Consider the following 23565-nt stretch of genomic DNA (forward strand, 5'->3'; position numbering starts at 1 on the left):
CCGGAGATTCATTGTCGCCCTCACATAAGCCCGCCATTGGTCCCTATCCTGAGCAAGATTAATCCATTCTCTATCATCATATCCCGCCTCCCTCAAATCCATTTTAATATTATCTTCCCATCTACGTTTCGGCCTCCCTAAAGGTCTTTTTCCCTCCGGCCTCCCAACACTCTATATGCATTTCTGGATTCGCCCATACGTGCTACATGCCCTGCCCATCTCAAACGTCTGGATTTAATGTTCCTAATTATGTCAGGTGAAGAATACAATGCATACAGTTCTGTGTTGTGTAACTTTCTCCATTCTCCTGTAACTTCACCCCACTTAGCTCCAAATATTTTCCTAAGCACCTTATTCTCAAACACCCTTAACCTACGTTCCTCTCTCAAAGTGAGAGTGAAAGTTTCACAGCCATACAGAACAATCGGTAATACAACTGTTTTATAAATTGTAACTTTCAGATTTTTTGACAGGAGACTAGATGACAAAAGCTTCTCAACCGAATAATAACAGGCATTTCCCTTATTCATTCTGCATTTAATTTCCTCCCGAGTATCATTTATATTTGTTACTGTTTCTCCAAGATATTTGAATTTTTCCACCTCTTCGAAGGATAAATCTTCAATTTTTATATTTCCATTTCGTACAATATTCTGGTCACGAGACATAATCATATACTTTGTCGTTTCGGGATTTACTTCCAAACCTATCGCTTTACTTGCTTCAAGTAAAATTGATGTTTTTTTTCCCTAATAGTTTGCGGATTTTCTCCTAACATAGTCACGTCATCCGCTTAAACAAGGATCTGGTGTAACCCGTTCAATTCCAAAATCTCTCTGTTATCCTGGACTTTCCTAATGGCATACTCTAGAGCAAAGTTAAAAAGTAAAGGTGATTGTGCATCTCCTTGCTTTAGCCCACAGTGAATTGGAAACGCATCTGACAGAAACTGACCTATAAATAAATATACACTTAGGCCTAAATATCTCACAGTACAAGTGTCCTGCACTATTAGAATATGAAAGAGGCAACCAAGACATTACAAACTTTGTCTCATTCCATATGAAAAACTAATCGCAAGATCTGTCCTAAAATCCTTAAGCGGTTAAAACATGAAGGAGTTGGAAGGGAATAGTTTATAACAAGATGGAACGAACACGACAGGCCTCCTTCTGCAGAGCGAACATTGAACATTCGCCATACTCGACAAACTTGAACCGAATATAGCGCCTGAAATGCACGACACTACATAGTAAGTAAACAAGCTAGAGAACCCGTACTCCAGTCATGTCAACTGATGCCCATATGGGCAAGCGCGCGCTTTAGAGCTCAGGAGAGCCAGAGCGCTTTACAGCGGAAAGGAAAGAGACAGACGAGAGAGGTAGTATATGCCGCTTGGTCGAGCTATATTCAGGGATGGCCAGCACTGATTCAATAGATAAATGGAAGAGAACTTATTAAAACTATATCCATGTTAATTTTTAGATTTGTCTGAGAAGTATAAGTGCAGTATAAGAATTTAAGTTTCGATTTTAATGCTCATTTTTCATGTGTTTCCTTTTTTATTCAAAAGCAGTATTTTCTCAACTTTCTACAGAAAGGTGAAATTTTCAGATATGTTTATTTAGTAACCTTACAGGTAGTGAAACAATGTTTTCGTAAATCTAATATATCGTAAATATACAGTATATTACTGAAGATATGTATTGAAAATTTTGAAAATGTTCGCATGGAAAGTATTTGTAAGAACATGAATTAAAAAAGAAACTACTGTTACATCATAAACAAAGATATGTGTCCATGTGTTGTAAAAACGCCAGATTTCTAGAAAATAATTTAATATTCTGATGATAGGAAGTTGCACACCAATATCACCTTAAAACCATAATGCGATAAGGGTTTTGTTATGTAATATTAGTTACAGTTGAAACATATACCTAGATAACTTCGCTTTGTATTGTAATATTGTTTTGATTAGTTTATTGATTACTTTTATAAGGCTAGAGATACCATCAATATCAATTCCAACTTACCATGTCATACTTAATCTCTTTGTTTGGGATATCACATTCTTTATTAATAATGTTTCATTCACTTTATTATGTTATTAACTGCAATATTAAGAAATTGGTATTAGTACTTTATTTTATAGACAATATAGATAATATCAAACACCAAATAGCTATATGAAATAACGACATGAAATTTCACGTTCCGTTTGAAGTTTGTGCACCACTGTTTTCTTAATCCAACAGGCTACTTATTCATATACATAATCATTGCTCCTTCCATACCTAGCGCTTGATGCCCGCGCACGACGTCAAGGTCAGAAAAATGCGCTTGCTTTGACATTACTGCCGTACTCGGTCCGCTAGTATACGCTGAAATTGGTTCTCAGTCTAAAAGAAATTGAGACTAATCTCGGAAACCCAGTTTCGCTTAAGTCTCTCTTGGTTTATCGAGTAAATTCTCTTGAATTGACAGCTTTCGGTTCAACCTCGACGCTTTCCGTTTCCGCCAATGTCAGATTCGACTTAAAATCCAAGATACACGAAAAATGTCTCAGAGCTCGAAGTTAATGGAAGAGGGATTTAAAATTGTAGAACTGCAGAGTAAGCAATCGCTTGAGGGAACAGCTCAGTGCGGTGAGACGGATACAAACTTACGACGGATCTCTCAAACTTCGGACGCTTTCCTATGGCATATATATAATCTGTCTCTAGTTGATAGCGCCAGTGCAATTCTCAAATCAATTTGAATGTTAAATGTTCGTGATCATTATTATTATTATTATTATTATTATTATTATTATTATTATTATTTGCTTTCCGATTCATTTAACTAAAACTGTTGAGCTCTCAGGTCTCAGCCTTAGGACCTTTTCTCTTTATAATTTTCATAGATATAATTGCACATTACTTTTTTCTTAATCCAACAGCCTCCTTATTCATATACATAATCCTTGCTCCTTCCATACCTAACTCGTATAAAATAATAAAACTCCGATTATTATTATTTACAATTCGTTGATGATTTTAAAATCTTTGGTGCAATTAAAAATCCCGCTGACTGCCAAGCTCTCTAAAGCGATATTAACGCAATCACAAAATGGCCTGAAAAGAACGACATGCATTTAGGACAGGCCTGCAGAACCCGTAAGTAGGGGAAATATGACGTCAGGCTCACTCCACTTCTATTGGGGATGATCGACTTCCGCGTAGAGTTGTTCTCTGCCTGTGACGGCACTGTAATAAATTCATTGTATTTATAACGCGTTATCTATTTCAAGGTTTACAGTTATGCTAGATTTCCTGTCGGTAGTTTCTTTGAGAGGAGGTAATTTTTACAAAAACAAGAAAATATATTATAAACATGAATCCTAAAATTAATACTTTTAAATAAGCAAGGACTGTGAAACTGGTATTGTAACAACTCTCTTCTAATATAAGTTCAGAAAAAAAGGTCTGATATTTTGAGAGGTGATAATATTCATAAAAACAAGAATAAAAATGTCTAATAAACATGAGGCTGAACAAACAAGGAGTGTTAAATTGGTACTGTAACAACAGCATAACTTCTAATGTGAGCTCTTCGCTCGTTTCTTATTGTAGTAAAAAAAAGAGTAAACGGACAGATATGACATGCCTAAAAAGAAATTAGCAAAAAGCTTATATTTCAAAGATAGGATGCTGTTGCTACAATATCAATTTGACAATCTTTGTTTCTTCAAAGTTATTCATTTTAGAGCCCATGTCTATTAGACATTTTTTCTTGTTTTTACGGTAACTACCTCCTCTCAAAATATTGGACTCTTTTTTCTTAACATTCTGTATAGTCGTATGTATATACATATGTATATGTGTAAAATCTTATTATTATATTTATATAATACAGTATAAAGGGCTGAACTTGCCTATTTTTGTATCAACTGATTGAATAGGCCAACATAATAATATATCTTCACACTGCCCTGATTGTATGGAACTTACTTACGGTGATAATAATGATTTCCATTGTATCTGACATCAGTAAGTTCTAACTCGGCTGAAAGCGATTATTTTTAAGAACGATAAAAGTTCTAACTGTGTCTCGAAATAAGAGAGTTGCACACCAAATTCCCCTACAGTTCCATGCCATTATTCTAGCATTTCTTAATATCATTCTGTCCACACCTGTTGAGTAACGGTCAGCGCGTCTGGACGCGAAACCAGTGGCCCGGGTTCGGTTCCCGGTTGGGGCAAGTTACCTGGTTCAGGTTTTTTCCGGGGTTTACCCTCAACCCAATATGAGCAAATGCTGGGTAACTTTCGGTGCTGGATCCCAGACTCATTTCACCGGTATTATCACCTTCATCACACTCAGACGCTAAATAACCTTAGATGTTGATAAAGCGTCGTAAAATAACCTACTACTAATACCATTCTATCATAAAAAGTAATTAATCCCGTCTTACAGAACTGGAATTCTAGACTCTGTCAAACTGCCAGAGGGCATGTTAGATATTTGCCGACCATATCTGGGGGTGTTAGTAGTAATTCATGTGGAGTAGGAAATCTTTGGCATATAGGCTATAAGAACTCTGCTCTCGTAATCTGATCGGTCTAGCATTCCGTAACAACGAAACTACTGCACACGAGGCATAGTTCAGAGCGTAGTTTGGCTGTCGGAACCGAACTCGTCCATAAAGTAGATCTCTATAACTTGTGAATCTGCTGTTTCCGGACCCACTTGCAGTTTTTGTGCATATTCGTGACAAGGCGAAAATTAATGTGCAGTTGGGATTATTGCACGACTAGATTATTGGCCCGTAGCTGGAAATGACGATCTGGACAGGTTCCAATTGTTTGTGGCACCGCAACTCGCTGTCATAAACCATTATGAACTTAAACCTGTTTCGAACCAAAATGTACAGAATCTATTAATCTTGGTCTTCCACTGCGGCTCAAATGAGACCGTTCCTGGCTGTAGATCCGGAGAGCGTGGGCTCGATTCCCAGCTGGAAAGAAGAGATTTATCTTTTCTCTGTAGAGTGTGTGTTTGTTTGTTCGTTTACTTGTTTATTTTGTTTGTTTATTCGTTTACATCTATCTATCTATCTATCTATCTATCTATCTATCTATCTATCTATCTATCTATCTATCTATCTATCTATCTATCTATCTGTCTGTCTGTCTGTCTGTCTGTCTGTCTGTCTGTCTGTCTCTGTCTGTCTGTCTGTCTGTCTGTCTGTCTATCTGTCTATCTGTCTATCTATCTGTCTGTCTGTGTCTGTCTATCTATCTATCTATCTATCTATCTATCTATCTATCTATCTATCTATCTATCTATCTATCTATCTATCTATCTATCTATCTATCTATCTATCTATCTATCTATCTATCTATCTATCTATCTATCTATCTATCTATCTATCTGTCTATCTGTCTATCTGTCTGTCTATCTGTCTGTCTGTCTGTCTGTCTGTCTATCTATCTATCTATCTATCTATCTATCTATCTATCTATCTATCTATCTATCTATCTATCTATCTATCTATCTATCTATCTATCTGTCTGTCTGTCTGTCTGTCTGTCTGTCTGTCTGTCTGTCTGTCTGTCTGTCTGTCTGTCTGTCTGTCTGTCTGTCTGTCTGTCTGTCCGTCCGTCCGTCCGTCCGTCCGTCCGTCCGTCCGTCCATCTATCTAGCTAGCTACCTATCTACCTAAGTACCTACCTTAATACTAATGTGCTATCCAACAGCGACTTACTTATAATAGGTTAGCACAACATTTACTATTATAATAGCATAATAGTATTATTTTCAATGCTAAAATAATATAATAATACTTTTAGTGAATATTTTACAATTAATGCAAATTTTTAATTCATAAAAGTAACTGGATCAAATTATTCTTATACAAGTTGGCAGTTTTAATGTATCTGGAAACAGAGAAAAAGAGATTAGAATTTATGTTATACGAAAAAAGATTACGAGTTCTCATGGGTTTCTGTAGGAAAAGTTAAGGTAAGGTATTTTTTATGGAAGATTCAAAGGTTACATTATCTTTAAATATAATGAATAAAAACAGAGTATGAAGATCGTGTGATTGGACAGAAATTCATACGCACATAATGATAAGAATTTGCATTCGATACATTCTAATGTTGCCGAATGAGTTGTAATGGAATCCCAGAGTAGGCTATATGTGCATATTCGAATTTAGATCTCACTAATGAATCAGCCTAGAGAAAAAATAAATTATTTAAAGTATTAGATCCAATATGCTAATTGCATGGTCGTATGTGAAATCTACATGCTGATGAAAATAAAATTTATTGCCAAAGAACATATCAAAATCTTTGATACAATCCGTTGACAATTTTTCGATTCTGTCTATGACACTTTGGAGAGATTAACATTCAGCAATATTTTTTTGCTTTCAATTCGCCAATAATAATAATTAGTCATAATTTATTCTTGTGCCAATACCACCTATGAAAATTATAAACTTAAGATGTCCTGATGTTGAGTTCTATAGCACTCCACAGTTGAAGTTACATGACCGGAAAGTTTATAATAATAATTAATAATAATAATAATAATAATAATAATATAATGATAATAATAATAGTTCGATAGACTGAATAACATCACTAAATAAAGATAGTTAATTGATAGAATAAAAACTTTTTGGGACCAACAAGAAGTATACAAAATCTCAACTGTACTACCATTTATAGAAGTTATTCCGAAATGTTTACATAGTATTCTAAACTAGACTGGAGTGCTTGAACACTTGCATTCAACTGCATGATTTTCGGCACTCTATCGATATTTGTAATAGTCGATCGTATTCTCAATAAATAATGATTACCATAAAGATAGAAATTTCCCTTATGTCAGGTGAAGAATACAATGCGTGCAGTTCTGTGTTGTGTAACTTCCTCCATTCTCCTGTAATCTCATGCCTCTCAGCCCCAAATATTTTCCTAAGCACCTTATTCTCGAACACCCTTAGCCTATGTTCCTCTCTCAGAGTGAGAGTCCAAGTTTCACAACCATAAAGAACAACCGGTAATATAACTGTTTTATAAATTGTAACTTCCAGATTTTTTGACAACAGACTGGATGATAAAAGTTTCTCAACCGAATAATAACAGGCATTTCGCATATTTATTCTGTGTTTAATTTCCTCCCGAGTATTATTTATATTTGTTACTGTTGCTCCCAGGTATTTGAATTTTCCACCTCTTCAAAGGATAAATTTCCAATTTTTATATTTCCATTTCGTATAATATTCTCGTCACGAGACATAATCATATACTTTGTCTTTTCGGGATTTACTTGCTTCAAATAAAATTCCCGTGTTTTCCCTAATCGTTTGTGGATTTTCTTCTAACATATTCACGTCATCCGCATAGACAAGCAGCTGATGTAACCCGTTCAATTCCAAACCCTCTCTGTTATCCTGGACTTTCCTAATGGCATACTCTAGAGCAATGTTAAAAAGTAAAGGTGACAGTGCATCTCCTTGCTTTAGCCCACAGTGAATTGGAAACGTATCTGACAGAAACTGACTTATACGGACTCTGCTGTACGTTTCACTGAGAAACATTTTAATTAATTGAACTAGTTTCTTGGGAATACCAAATTCAATAAGAACATCATATACAACTTCTCTCTTAACAATAATAATAATAATAATAATAATAATAATAATAATAATAATAATAATAATAATAGGGCATAACTGTTGTAATAATAGACCTATCGTTAATTGTTTAGGTAAAGTAATACTTTCTATTCTGAACCCTAGGCTTCAAACGCCGGCGAGTTCAAATGGCGGCGATTGCGATAGATTTTTGTCATGTACTGCTGTTTCTCTTACCAGCATTTCTCCATTAATCCATGTCGTCATTCTATAGTCCTATAACGTAGATCTATCCTTCATGGTGCACTACGAACAATGTTAACGACGACAAGGTGATCACCAGTTTCGGCGCATTACTCCAAAAGAAGTGAGCTTAAGGTTGGGAATTGAAGTATCCGTCGTTAGAAATAAATTTAAAGTAGCGATGAACAAATGCCGAACCACTTGATAAGCAACCCGCAGAACCATAACACGCCAAGAAGTTCGGAACGAACTGATAGATGAAGACTTGAACAGACAATGAGTGCAGTGGCGGATTGCTGATATATACTTTTCTACTTCCGGTTTAACCGGAAGTAACTCCAACTCTCTTATTTTAAATGAAACACCCAATATATATTTTTTTTATTTTGGAATAAAGCTCATTAAGAGCTTTTCAAAAATTACAAACACTTGATACTTCTGTACAAATTCAGTGTTGCTAAGTCAAGAAAACAGAAAAGTGTATCGAATATTAAAATAATAAATGCACCACCTAAATAACTTTTGAAGCATACGGTTCCGGTTTAACCGGAAATAATTCCAACTCTCTTATTTTAAATGGAACACCCAATATATAATTTTTTTTAGTTTTGAACAAAGTTCATTAAGAGCTTTTCAAAAAGTACCCACACATGGTACTTTGTACAAATTCACTGTTGCTAAATAAAAATGGAAGTAGTGCAAGATATTCCTAAAGCCTGGTTAAATCATTCCTTAAATGGTTTCTATGATCGAGTGACACATTGTAAAGCAGCTGAGGGCTACCAATTTGAACACATAATTTAGAAGGTGAGCTAGCTTTGTTTTGTTTTTGTTAAGGAAGGAGTATTTTTATTATTTTAATATTCGATACATTTTTCTGTTTTCTTGACTTAGCAACACTGAATTTGTACAGAAGTATTGAGTGTGGGTACTTTTTGAAAAGCTCTTAATGAGCTTTATTCAAAAATAAAAAAAAAAAAAATATTGTGTGTTTCATTTAAAATAAGAGAGTTGAGAGTTACTTCCGGTTAAACCGGAAGTAGAAAAAACTCGGTAATACCACTATTGAGTTCTTAGCATATGATTATCCTCACATACCAAGTTTCAGATCACTGAACCGTATGCTTCAGAAGTTATTTAGGTTTATTATTTTAATATTCGATACACTTTTCTCTTTCCTTGACTTAGTAACACTGAATTTGTACAAAAGTATCAAGTGTGGGTAATTTCTGAAAAGCTCTTAATGAATACTATTCAAAAATAAAATAATATATTGGGTGTTCCATTTAAAATAAGAGATTTGGAGTTACTTCCGGTTAAACCGGAAATAGAAAAAACTCGCTAATAACCAGGGGCGGCTCGTCCATATTAGCTGCGGAGCTGCAGCACTCCCTGCTTTGACAGGAAAATAAAAATAATATTTATTTTAATTTGTAGAAGAATTGTTACAGCTTTTATTGGTAAATTGCCTTATATTTCATCTGGCCGGGAATGTGTACTATTATCATATGCATTATCTTTTTGCGCGTCGACTGTACTGGAATTGACACTGCATTCAAAGTCGTCCTGGGATATGCAGGGTGGGACAGCTCATAGAGAGTGTGTCTTGCTAGGTCAGGGGGTAGAGAGGTAAAGGGAAGCAGAGGGAAACTGCCGCTGTTTAAAACCCATATTTCGCTGCAGTGGCTTGCATAGCCAGGCGACAAGGAAAGATTTTCCTCCCCTCCCACACCGCTATTGTAATGCTACGTCAAATGGATTTTCTATTCCCATGAAACTTAATGACAAAATTTTTATTTTCTCTTCACATACTTATTGTTGTAGAATCTTATCGAGTTAATATAACGAAATTAATAATCTCTTTTGCCCTATTATTACGTATATATCCATTCTCCAGCAGAACCTAATATTTGCCTTAACTCAAAATGATTGCACGAGTATAATCCTTTTGATATAGCACTTAAAATACGAAAGAGGCTTCTTTTCCAGTTTTAGAAAATTGTTGACCATCAGTATATCTGAGTGTGTTACTTTGGTGTAACGTTTTAGTACCGTAACTTAACCAGTGCAAATGTGCAAGCATGAGTGTGTGTGAATTACACAATATTAATTTTATTTTTCTCAACTTTTCCTTGCGGAGAAAATTGATGTAATGACTCACCTGAAAAATGTTGTTTCATTGGCTATGTTAGGCAAAACTAATATTGCTGCGCAATTAAGTGGAACAAACAGAACAAACATTCTCAAACATAATCAAGAAGTGAGAAAAAATCGTAAAATTATTTTTAAAAATATTGATTGTATCAAATTTTGGGGCCAATATGAACTTCGCCTTAGGGGACATGATGAAAAAACGATTCGAATGACTCTGGTGTATTTCAAGGGTTGCTACAGTCCGTGAGTAATCTAAACGAACCTCTCAAAAATCATTTGGAAAATGCCACTGTTTAAAGGTAATTCTAAGACAATTCAGAATGAACTGGTAGATTGCAAGTTGAGTGTCTGCCGATCAGAAATTCAGACTGAAATCGATGTTATTAGTTTTTTTTTTAGCGATTAGCAAATGATGCCACAGACATCTTCCAACTAAGTCAGAAAGTTTTGGTTTTTCGATATGTAGTGCATTTATTTTTGTCCTATACTTATTAGTAATGGTATCAAGAAGTGAAATTTGTATGTACCAAAATCTACTGCAGCTCTTCCAATCCACAAGTTCACGAGCCGCCACTGGTAATACTATTATTGAGTTCTTAGTATATGGTTATCCTCGCATGCCGAGTTTCATGTCACTGAACCGTATGGTTCAAAAGTTATTTAGGTGGTGCGGGACTTTTAACTAACCCTGTATGTAAATATATATATATATATATATATATATATATATATATTGATTACGGTTTATGTATAATTTAGACCACATATAAATAAAATAATACGAAACAACATTTTAATTACTTTCCTTTCCATTTGCAATTATTTCGTCAAAATCTCGATTTATTTCAGATAAAGCTATTTTTAGTTGCGCCAACAGATGTTCGTCAGTCAAACGACATAATGCATTTGTGAAAAAAGTTGCTTACACAAATATGTAGAAGCCAACATAGCCAAAATTTTAGTTGCAAAGAATCTTAATGGCATGTGTTTAGCAACTGAAAATTGTTTAAATACATCGACACCAAGTTTATCGTGGCACAGATGTTTCAAACGAGTAGCCCTATCATTTTTCACAGATATTAATTGTAGCCCAACTGCAAATCCAGTCTTATCTTTGCAGTTCGACGTGCATAGGATTTACAAAAAAAAAAAAGTCAAAATCATTTCCCAGGTTTTTTAATTCGGCAAATCATTTTACTAAAACTTCAGTCTTTACTTACTGGCTTTTAAGGAACTCGGAGGTTCATTGCCGCCCTCACATAAGTCCACCATTGGTCCCTATCTTGTGCAAGATTAATCCAGTCTCTATCATCATATCCCACCTCCCTCAAATCCATTTTAATATCATCTTCCCATCTACGTCTCGGTCTCACCAAAGGTACTTCAGTCTTTAGATGTTCTAATAAGGAAATATATTTATTAAGGTCATTGTAGTCATTTGTATTTTGGAGGTTTTGCAAATAGGGAAAATGTTATAGCTGCCCCTCTGGTAGCTGTCCCTTCCACAGGTCCAACTGTACGGGAAAGGATTTAATTGCATCGTACATGTTCACTATATCTTGATTTCTTCCTTGAAGTTTCTTGTCGAGATCGTTTAAGTGTTTTGATATCAACAAGGAAAGCCAAATCTTTAATCCATTCTTTGTTTTCTAATTCCACAATTCATTCGCTTTCCCTGTAAAAACAAACAATATTGATTAATGGACATGAACATTATGCATAGCAAGCATAATGAAGTAAATCATCATCATCATCATCATCATCCTTCACGAATTAGGCCTCTGTAGACCTGTTTCGGCCCCATCTAGCAGTCTTCTAAAAGGTCTTCCTGGTCGACGATGTCCTCCAGCTTTATACTGCATCATAATTTTTGGGATTCTTGAATTTTCCATTCTTCTTACATGATCTAGCCAATTTAATTTGTATCTGTTGATTTTTTCTTCTACTGACTCTACTTCTAAATGTTCTAAAATTTCTTCATTCCTTTTTCGGTCTAAAAGAGTATATGCTGCTGTCCTCCTGAAAAATTTCATTTCCGTTGCTTTGATTCTGTTCATGTCTTTTTTCTTTAATGTCCAAATCCCGCTTCCGTATAAAAGGGAGGGTAATTCTAGTGTATTATATATTTTTAGTCTTGTAGATTTTTGTACTAATTTACATTTTAATATATTGTTTATTATTCCTAGAATTTGTGTAAATTTGGTAATTTTCTTGTTCACATCTTTTTCATTTTGATAAGATATTTCACAACCCAGATAATTGATATTTTGTACTTGTTCGAGGCATTGGTTATTGTGTATTATCTTACTTCTGACTGGGTCTTGTCCTAAAAATGCCATTACTTTTGATTTTTGTGCTGAAATTTCCATCCCAAAATCTTTTAATATTTTATTTAATGTATATAATCCTCTTTGTAAATTATCCTCTGAATTGGAAATTATGACTTGATCATCGGCATAGAGTAAGGTATTTAATGTTAGAGCACTGGTTATTTTGATTCCTGATGTGTAGATTTGGTTCCATTTTAAAATAATTTCATTTATATAAATGCTAAATAAAGTTGGTGATAGTGGACAACCTTGTCGAACTCCATTATTAACTAATTTTCTTTCGGATATACAGTTATTTATTTTGATACTTATTTTGCTGTCTGTGTAGATTTATATTATATTTTGTAATAGCAAATTTGGAGTATTTTTATCTTGTAACATGTGGAATAAAAGGTCTCTTCGGACTTTATCAAAAGCTTTCACAAAATCAATAAAAGCTATATGGGTTTCTAAATTAAATTCTCTTCCTTTTTCTAACAATAGTTTGATACTAAATAATGGATCTACACATGATCTTCCTTTTCTAAAGCCATTTTGACACTCCAGAAGGAAAGTTTCAGCATGTTTTTTTTTTAATTTTTCATGAAGTAAATGATAACTTTTAATGCAATAAAACATTTGTTTTGTAAAGCTATTTGTATGCAACTGTTACTGACCAGACGTTTCATAAACTCATTTACTGTCTCACGAAGTTCAAAGAAGCGATGAAGCATGTTATCCCGTTTGAACCATCTGACATCAATATATTAAATCAGATCTTCATAATCGGATTCCATGTGCTCCAGATGGCTCGTAACAAAATTGTAACTAGGTCGAATGCTGTTTAGTACGTGTTAGTTCCGAACTTACGCGATATACTTCTAAACTCTATCGGGTAGAACTTCATTTTTCCTTGTCGTGCTATCTTTGTATTGCCATCTTACAGGTTTGTGCAGATATTTTTCATTTTTAGTTATTCTTAGAGAATTGAGTCTCAAAACTTTAAGTATAGTTAAAGATAAAGATACTCCTTTATATGCCATGATGGCATCCATGTTTTCGTGACTTCGACACTAGAATCAGGTTGTGATCAGCACCGCACTATGACCGCCTTTATATAATATTAATTAATAATTAATAATATGTACGCAATATGTTGAAGAGACAATAAAACATGAAGGAGACAGTATTCGACACTGTGTGGATAATGAGAATATAGGACAGGTTTTCCCCGAATACTTCGGCTTTTCCTTTCATTCTTACTAAACCATTGTTCCTTAATTGCGTATCATATTACAATCTCTGAACAGCTTCTTTAGTTCAAAAGATTATCACAAATTAATAAAGGATTATCCATTATCTATCCTTAAAAATCGAACTACCCATCAGAAATTCTGCCGAGGACGAGAATCGAAATCAGGCTGCCTAAACAGAAAGCACACGCGCTGTTTCCGCCGACCCATAGGGCGATAATGGACGTAAATGTAGGCAGTACACTAAGCATTAATACCTTGATGCATCCAATCAGTAGACTATAATCATTACACATAGAGGTCGCCAGACTGGCGCCAATACCGTTCTATCACAGTCTAATATATACAGTCACGAAGCTCAATACTTACTAAATATGCAAACATAGATAGTTGCTCACCACCAGGATCGCTACTATCGCCCCATCACAGACTCTTTCTCTAGCAGACGATAAAATGTATTGTAGTTTCGATATCGTGTTCTTTTGAAAAAAATTAAGACCTTCCTTCCACTATTGAAATATGAAATACATGAAGTTTATATATTATTTTCATAAAATATATATTATATTCTATAAACTCACCTTCCTGGATCTTTCGGAAGAAGGATAAATCTAACCTATTTTTCTTACAATTTATAGTACTACAAACGTCTCCTTGTCCCATATTATTATTCAAATTATTGTATTTTAGCCGTTTATAGTTATTACAACCGATAACTAACATTTCACAGTTTACATAGCTTTTCACAAAAATGTGAAATACGGCACAGTCAATGCCTTTTCGATCTAGACCAGGCCGTAATGTTTGTTCGTGTTTTCTATTTCAGTGTATGGAGCTCAGTGAAATATTATATTGTAACTTTATTGCGTATCATTGCTAAGCTTTATTTAGTGTAATGTGTCTATAAGTTCCGTTTACTTCTTGTTGCATAATATGTTGCAGAAATAATTACAAAACTGTGTTATTTTAATGTGAAGAGAATTTTACATGTTAACATAATCTGTTCGCGTCAACATTTTAAGTTTAGAATGGAAGCTATTTTGAGGTTTAATAAAAAAGAATTTATATTGTGACTTCAATTTAGCTCATCTACCTTCCTTAATTTTAGACAAAACATTTACCATACCACTCCTATGAAATTAGTGTACGTACAATTGTGTTACTTCGTCTCTTAAGTAGTAGATAAATACAATAATTCAGTACTCAATTGCACTATTAAAATACAGACAAATTGAATGTCCGGGGTATCATACATGACATTATGCTTAATTATAATGTATAATTGCGAATATAGGAATATAAGTTAAATATAGTAAACATTACCTATAATTTTCATATGAATGGCAAGGCATTGGAGATCACTAAAATTAGACAGAAATGGGCAACAGGTACAGTAAACATAACCTATAATTTCAAAATATCTAAATATTCGTGCGGTGCAACTGAACATTATTGAATCATGCATAAATGAATGTACAAGAATTTCGCAATATTTAATCGAAATAAAGGCAAGTATTACACACACGAACAAAGTAATTTTCACACCAAAAATAATATTACACCTTAACTCGCAAGGAATTATGTCTGAAGTGCCCCCTGATCATTGTTTTACGTTTTATTAATGGAATTACACACACATTTTAGAGAAATATATCTTACTCTTTATGCATTCCAATTAATTTATATGGTTGAAACGCCTCCCTTCGTGATCAGGTTAAGCGAGTCACATGTCTGCCTTACGGCCTGTATTAGATCACGATGGCAGTGACACAGTCTATTGTTTCTAGTACTCACAGCGCTCCAAGCGGCTAGCAACTATCGCAAGAAATGCAACTCGTTGGCAAAAAATCACCCCAAGCTTCGTGACTGTATATAGTAGACTGTGGTTCTATACTGTATTCCCAAATGCCCTTCCTCCGAGACCAACTCCAGAATATCTCCAGAAATAACTATACCTTCAAACACGATCAAATATTGTAATGGATTTGTCATGAGAATGACAAAAAATAAGCTAAATACACTTTTCCAATTCAGATATAACTCATGATTATGTCGCTATGCTCACTCAAAATCTAAGGGCCGTATTCATAGACATTTTTAGCGCGGGTTTCCGGTGGTTGATCAGCGTTTTTTGTATTCATAAACCAGTCTTAGCGATAGGATATGATTTGAATTCTGTACAAGTAACCAGTGGATAGCCGGGGCTAGCTTAGTACGCTCGTAGCGCGTGCTGCGAAATGTCTATGAATAGCACCCTAATAGTCCTACTCTGTCCAAGATCGAAGCCTGACAACTATTGGTGAAAATCCGTCAGAGGATTAGTCACAAAGGAGGCCTGTTTCCATGTCTTTGTTGCAGATTCCTGAGCGTCAAGAAATGGTTGCTTCGAAAAAAGCACCAGATCGAGCTTGCACGCAAAAGAGGCTGGAAGGGTTACTGGGTATGTCTGAAGGGCACCACTCTGCTCTTCTACCCCTGCGACTCCCGGGAGGGACGCTCTGTCGAGGCGGCCCCCAAGCACCTCATCATAGTCGATGGTGCTATCATGCAGCCCATACCGGAGCACCCGAAAAGGGACTACATCTTCTGTCTCAGCACAGCCTTCGGTGACGCTTACCTCTTCCAGGTGAGTGTAGCCTTATACTGTAGTGCTACGTGATGCGAGAACTACAGCGTATTTATTCGTTCCTTAGGACAATGATTTTCAAGCGTGACCCTATTGCTTTGCTAATACTTAAGGTCCCTCTGTGTATACAGGGTAATTCAGGCTACCCGTAACAGTAATTTATTTCGGAAACTAGTGCATGAACATTTTCGAGACAAAAATATTTATAATTTTACCGCATGTGAACTTTCACTTGAGCTTGATTTCATCAATCAGCTCTAACAGGAAGTAGGGTCAGTGGCGTATTACTTTAAAATTTCAAATGGGAGTCGGGGTCAAATATGGTACCATTTGATAGAGCTCTTCAAAACAAACAACTTTCATAGGAAACGTTTTTATCAATTCCTAATCTTTCAATGAGAAAATGTACGAAAAGACAATGGGTGATTCGGATCACCCGTAAGTCATTTATTTCGGAAAACTAGTGCATGAAAATTTTCGAGACAAATATATTTATAACTAAAGCACATATGAACTTTCACTAGAACTTGATTTCACCAATCAGCTCTAACAGGAAGCAGGTCAGTGGCGTATCACTTTAAAATTTCAAATGGGAGTCGGGTCAAATAGGGTACCATTTGATAGAGCTTTTCAAAATAAACAACTTTCGTAGGAAACGTTTTTATTAATTCCTACTCTGCCAGTCACTTGACCACGCCGAAGTATTAGGAGTCACTGACAGTGTTAGAAGAAGAGTACAGGTGTGTGTTGCTCAGAACGGCAGATAGTTTGAAAATTTATAAAAATTTAATGGAATTGTCAAGCCTTTCAGTAACATGTCAACATTAATAATTGTCTTGTTTGCATTTTCGTCTTGTAACATTTCTCAATATTGATGACATTGTCTTTTTGTACGTTTTCTCATTGAAAGAGTAGGAATTGATTAAAATATTTCCTATGAAAGTTGTTTGTTTTGAAGAGTTCTATCAAATGATACCTTATTTGACCCCGACTCCCATTTGAAATTTTAAAGTGATACGCCACTGACTCTACTTCCTGTTAGAGCTGATTAATGAAATCAAGCTCAAGTGAAAGTTCACATGCGGTAAAATTATAAATATTTTTGTCTCGAAAATGTTCATGCACTAGTTCCCGAAATAAATTACTGTTACGGGTGGTCTGAATCACCCTGTATGTATCTGTATATGAGTATATTCCTCAGTCTCTTAAACAGCTTACTGAATAATGAAGAGCCACTAAGTTTCTTGGCAAAAAGTTATCATTAGATCAATTTGAAAATAAATGTTAAAAGACTGCAAAAATTATCAAGGTGTCGATCTTCTCAACAGTGTATATAAAAGATTTTCTTCATTTACAGCCAGTAAATTAGAAACTCACTACAGAAATTTAATCGGTGAAGAGTGAAGTCGATTTAAAAGGAACATATCTTACATTGATGGATTTTGAAGTTCAAACTTTGATTGAAAAATAAGAAATTGAATAAAGAATTACACACGACTCTCATAGATCACAGAAAAGCTTTTGACTGGATTGGCCGAAGTAAATTTCAACAGGTAAACTCTAAATAAAAACATATTAGAAGGGTACAAGGGAGAAAAGATCAGGGTCCACCAAAAGTGAAAAACGAGTTATTAATATCAAATAGATTACTAATATGTGAGTGTATCATCGTGTTAAATATTACTGAGCATAAATGATTAGCATCCGAGAAACATGTATTTAAATTTGAGCATTGTTAAAAGAACATCGACGGTCGAACTTTCAGTGTGCTCTTCTGAACAATTTGCTTTATCTTTTTCCCCCCTGTATCCTTCATTTGTGATATATAACTTACATAAAACAGAATATCAGTAAATATTGTACCAGAAACCTATGCAACAACAACATTCTTACACCGATTAGGCTACTGTTCACTATCTATAAAAAGCAGTCTTTAAAAGCTGCCGTTGGACATCACACTACAAGGGAATAACAGATTAGATTGTTACATGCAAACGATCAAGTCCTTTTCGACAATAATAAAGATGAATTACATAGTCTGAATTTATAGAAAAAAAATTATAGTTTTTAAATCGCACCAAATACACTAAAATCATAGTTTTCAAGCGTAAAATACCAGTGAAAAGCATGAGATTAATTATTAATTTCATACTGGAACTGATGCATTCCTTAGGCTACGCCCTGACATACTAGAAGAATGTGATCAAACTTCAAAACTTATAACAAAGCATTAAGAAATATAATCAAGTTTTTCCAGTAATATAAGTTCCAAAGACTACAAAAATTTGGCAAAATGTACCCTCAGCTATGGCAATAAGATTGAAATATTCATTGTCAAAATGAACGATATTTAAGAATTTAAGACTGAACATAGGAAAGGCTGTAAGTGTCAATATCTGTTAAAATTGATTTTCAAATAAAAAAGAAAAGAAAAGGACTTCCTCGTTCAATCGACTAAGAAAAAATGATAAGTCCCTTTGAAATTTTATTTAGAGCCTAGCTTCTCCCGTATGATATTAATACTTGCACAAGAAAGCTCTGTTTTCTGCGGTTTGTCTTTGTCACTTAAGTCTTTTTTATGTCCAGTCTTCAAAATTGTAGAAATGAGATTTTAAGGAGAACTGCTGGCTATAGTATTTTGGCTCATATGAATAAGGAGCGGATTCCTATGTAATTAAATTTTTTTGCGTGTGATAAAACACAATTAACAAAGTTAAAAATTTCGAATGTGAAGTTCCAAGTTTAAAACCCGAATTTTATTTCACGTAAAAATACATATTTTCTCAAAAAAAATTTATGTAAATACATATTTTCAGGAAATCTATTATAAACACATAAATCTTGGAGTTTTTTTACTTAAATAATTTTTTACAAGAACTTTTTTAAAACTAAATCAATTATATCACTCAGAAGTACTGTATCTTTTCAAGAATTCTTGGTTGCTTCGTGTTTCTAAGCGCTGTGTGGTGTATCCGTGATCCATTTTTGTAATAGTATAGCCTGATGTTCTGCTAACTGCTAGGCAGCGTATCAGTATTATTATTAGAGAATAAATTAACATGGACAAGGAGGAGAGATCTTGCAACACATAATTAGGAATGTTTATTGTTGCTGAAGATGATTTCATTCGGCGCTTTGTTTGTGAAACACAACAGATAAGAGCTCGGGTATAAACATTATTTAATTTAAACAAATCTCTCGCCTCTTGCTCATGCCTATCAGGCCATAAGCATAACATATGAAGGATGACGAAATAACAGGTGAATAAAACCTTTTGTTGAATATTGAAGAGAGTACAGGCAACATTGGTTTTAACATGAAAAAATAGAACGCTACAGAATATGTAGACAGATTCTTTGTCATATACAAGGCAGTAGATCCGTTAGAAGACCTCACAACGATGATTAGATATCGTAACAGGAAACTAAGACCTATTACAGTACTAGGTGGAGGAGGAAGAGGAGGAGGAGAAGGTGGAGAGGAGGATTATATAGAGTGAACCGTAAGTAATGTCATTAATTTCAGGGGATTATTCTTCGAGATGCTTCAAACAAAAAGTTTAATACAATTTTGTTCGTTTTTGCTTCCTTTTCGAGATAAAAATTGTTTCATATTAAACATTTCATTGAGTGTTTTGGAAAAAAAACATTGATTTAATTCTCAATATACTCGGTTAATTTAAGAGAACCGTGTATTATGATAATAAATAATTGAAAGAAATGTAGTTTTGTCCTTTAAATGTGTAGAAATTTGATCCGAACAAATGTAACACTGTAACATTCCTTTGCAGAACAAGTTATATTTGTTCCGATGAAATTTCTTTACATTTCAAGGACAAAACTAGAATTATTTCAATCATTTATTATTACAATGCACTGCTCTCTTAAACTGACTGAGCATATTGTAAATTAAATCAATGGCTTTCCCAAAACATGCTATGAAATATTTCATATAAAACTATTTTTATCTCGAAAAGGAAGCAAAAACGAGCAAAATTGTATGGAACTTTTTGTTTGAAATATCTCAAAGAATAACTCCCTGAAATTAATGGCATTACTTAAGGTTCAACCTGTATATGTGGCTGTGTTTAGAATACATACGTACGTACACGTACGCACGCACACACACACACACACAGAGAGTCTTAGAGGAAAGTTTTATCGCACAGATACTTTATAAGTCCCAGAAAGGAGATAGTGCGCATGATCAGAGGACGAGCGACCTGGTTCACAAGAGAACGACTAGTTAAGGTAATAAAATTAGTTTTGTTTCGTTGTATATCTGATCATGTGCACTGCCTCCTTTCTGGGACTTACAAAGTACCTGTGCGACAAATTTTTTTCTAAGACTTTACGTACACACATACGTAATACGTACAGTACTAGGAAAAAAAAAAGTAATGGATCGATTCTTGATGGCGTTGGTCCTGTATGTCGGCAACAAGTTTCGTAAGAATGTCCACAAGTAGCATATACAGAGTGATTCACGAGGAAAGGTCAAACATTTATGACGTGAATTCTCAAGCCATTCTAAGTCAAAAAGTTCATATGAATACAGGTCCCTTTTCGAACGGTTACGGAAATATGGCTCTTTGATTTCACAAGAACTTCTAAGATTCAATTGTACTTACTTGCATTTAGAGACAGATAACGGACAAATTTAAACTTTATATTCATGTATGCATATATACCTAATATTCTAGACGTCGGGGTCGATGTTTTCGCATATTTTCAATGCTTCAATGCATTGTTGCGCTCGGGCGTGAATCGCGCTCATCGCGCGGGAGAGTTGCACGTAACTGTTCTCTATGCCGCATCCAAAATACGGTCAATTAGCGCCTCTCTCGTTTCCCCCTTCCTTTGCTATACCAAGTCTTTCATCCAACCCCATAGACAGTAAGTACTATTCGATATGATACCCTTCTGTTCGGAAAGCGTCGTTCATATTCAGCGACGGCACGCAAGGAACTTCCATCACACAAACCATAAACATACACAATATCGGCGTATTCTGAAGTCGAAAATTTATAAGGCATCTTGAAAAACACAATACTTTCGATAACTGTACCTGTATAACTACTGTACTGTAGGTAGCTGACTGGACTGCTGTGAATTGATGATAGTGTAGGCTATTTGTGTTATCTGCGGGTTCTGTGTCATTACATCAGACAAGGGCAGGTGATTGGACATTTGTAATGCCCCACCATCCGGTTTCTTCCTCTTATCTACATCGTTCACAATGCAGATTCCAATGTTACGTCATTCATTGCGACCTAGACCTTGTCTCACGCCTCGTCTCACGTCAGCAGCATATGGTAACGTCTGTTCAAATTGTGGCGAGACGTTTTACCAAAAAAAAAAATTCATCTAGCTCCGCCATCGTTCGAAAACGGACCTATGTTCATATGAACTTTTTCACTCAAAATGGCCTGAGATATCGTACCCTAAATGTTTTACTTTTCCTCGTGAATCACCCTGTATACACGCGCTCTTGTTACTTCACAAGCTGAATGCGTTGTATCTGGAAATTAGTACAATTAGGTGGCCTTTTTCTTTTTTCTGGTACTGTGCATATATTCATTCATTCTGTTACAATTCATCAATGTAATTTTATATATCGATCGTCCAGTTCAAAAGTGCGACAACTCAAAAATTGTCATTTTTTAGTTAGCCTATTTATACTACTGAAAGCCCCTTTCGGAGCTCTTTCCCATTCAATATTGAGATAAGTCATATTTACAACCAAAACGAAAAAAAAACTAAATAAACTGCTTTAGAAATAATTATGACTATGGACTTTATTAATTCATTATTAGTACATTTCGAAATCTATTAATAATGAACTGGAATATTGTGATATACTCGTCCTGAATACTGACTCATTTCTAATTGTCGTGGTTATGAACCAGAAATCTGTTCCTTTCTAGGTGATTTATTTGAAACTTTCAATTGAAGATGTCTCAAAACTTTTTTTTTTAGTTGTCGCACTTTTGAACCAGACGATCGATATATATATATATATATATATATATATATATATATATATATATTTCAATCAAATAAATCGAATTTTGATTGGAAATCATAAAATGAAGTTATTAATAACTTCGAAATTCTAAACTACTTTCCCATCCGAGCTTATGTAAATGCCTAACACATAAGCATATATAACTCATGATACATATTGTACTTCTACATGTACTTCACGTTGAATTTAAAAATGTTGCATGCAAATATTAAGTCCATTGAAATGGAATAAGGAAAAGAGTTGTTGATTTTTAAAGCAATTTTAGTGATGGTTCAACAGAAACATGCTGCACTGGAGTAAGAACACACACAATGTATTTTCAAGGGGCTGAGTGTGCCTCATAAGCATAAAGTTGAAGTTCATATCTCCACCAGAAACTGAAGACGTTCTTCCAGGACATAATAATCAACTCACTGTTGGTATGGTAGCGATACTAGGCCCTAAGTGATTAAGAAAGGAGAATCTACAGTATTGCTAGGATGTTCGCTACGTTCTAAATCATGGTACCAGCTGGACATTATTGATTGTCTTGTTCGAAGGCACCATGCCAAGTTGAGCTGGAGAACTGGGTGAACAGCATCCACTCTGCCTGCGCAGCTGCATTCGCGCGTCATCGCGGTAAGACAGGCACGTTGCATCTGCTGCAGGAAGAGATTTACCGCCTGGAGAAGGCCATAGAGTCGGTAAGTAATTTGCATGAGGTTCGTTTGTGGAATTATAGATGTGAAAGTGTATATTGTCCTTAAGTACCATCTACTGTCTGAAGAATGTAAGTCAATACTTTCGCTGAAACTCTTGAATATTATCATGCTTTTATATAAGCACCTTTATTTGATAACACTGCACAACAGTGATTTTGATAAATGTAAAATTTCTTCTGTTTATTATGTAATTTCATCTACTGATTCCAAAAATGAAGTCATAATTTTTCTACCACCCACCATTTTTTGTTTGTTTGTAATTTTGGAAAAATTGATTTATTTTTATTGCTATATACAGTGTTTACCATGCCAATGAAAAAGTAAATATTTCAAATATTTCATTTTATTGCTTTAACAATTGACCTATAACTTTACATCATTATTGCCTGTGAAGTTAGAATTCATAAAAATAATTTTCATTCCTCTTTAGACTGTGCTTGTTAGTATTAATTCTCAGTTGATTTGGAACTTAATTCATGAAACAAGTTTCATAACCTACGTTTTTTTGTCCTAATTTAGATGTAGTAAAAAATCTTATAAAGTGAAACATACCTCGATATACTGTACAAATTACATAAACAATTTTTGTTACGTTTGTGAATAGTTAACTTCGAATTTTACC

General features: G+C 34.6%; 1 protein-coding gene across 4 annotated transcripts in view; it reads left to right on the forward strand.

Moving 5' to 3' along the window:
- sif (still life) overlaps positions 1-23565 on the forward strand; it is a 727300-nt gene that overhangs the window by 526953 nt on the left and 176782 nt on the right. For all 4 annotated transcript variants that reach the window (XM_069812852.1, XM_069812854.1, XM_069812855.1 and 1 more), the window contains 2 exons: positions 15948-16215; positions 22782-22925. In XM_069812852.1, the coding sequence (XP_069668953.1) occupies positions 15948-16215; positions 22782-22925 (412 nt within the window). The remainder of the gene's footprint in view (positions 1-15947; positions 16216-22781; positions 22926-23565) is intronic.

The sequence above is a fragment of the Periplaneta americana genome, chromosome 16 (assembly GCF_040183065.1).
Source record: "Periplaneta americana isolate PAMFEO1 chromosome 16, P.americana_PAMFEO1_priV1, whole genome shotgun sequence".
In the NCBI taxonomy this organism is placed as follows: domain Eukaryota; kingdom Metazoa; phylum Arthropoda; class Insecta; order Blattodea; family Blattidae; genus Periplaneta; species Periplaneta americana.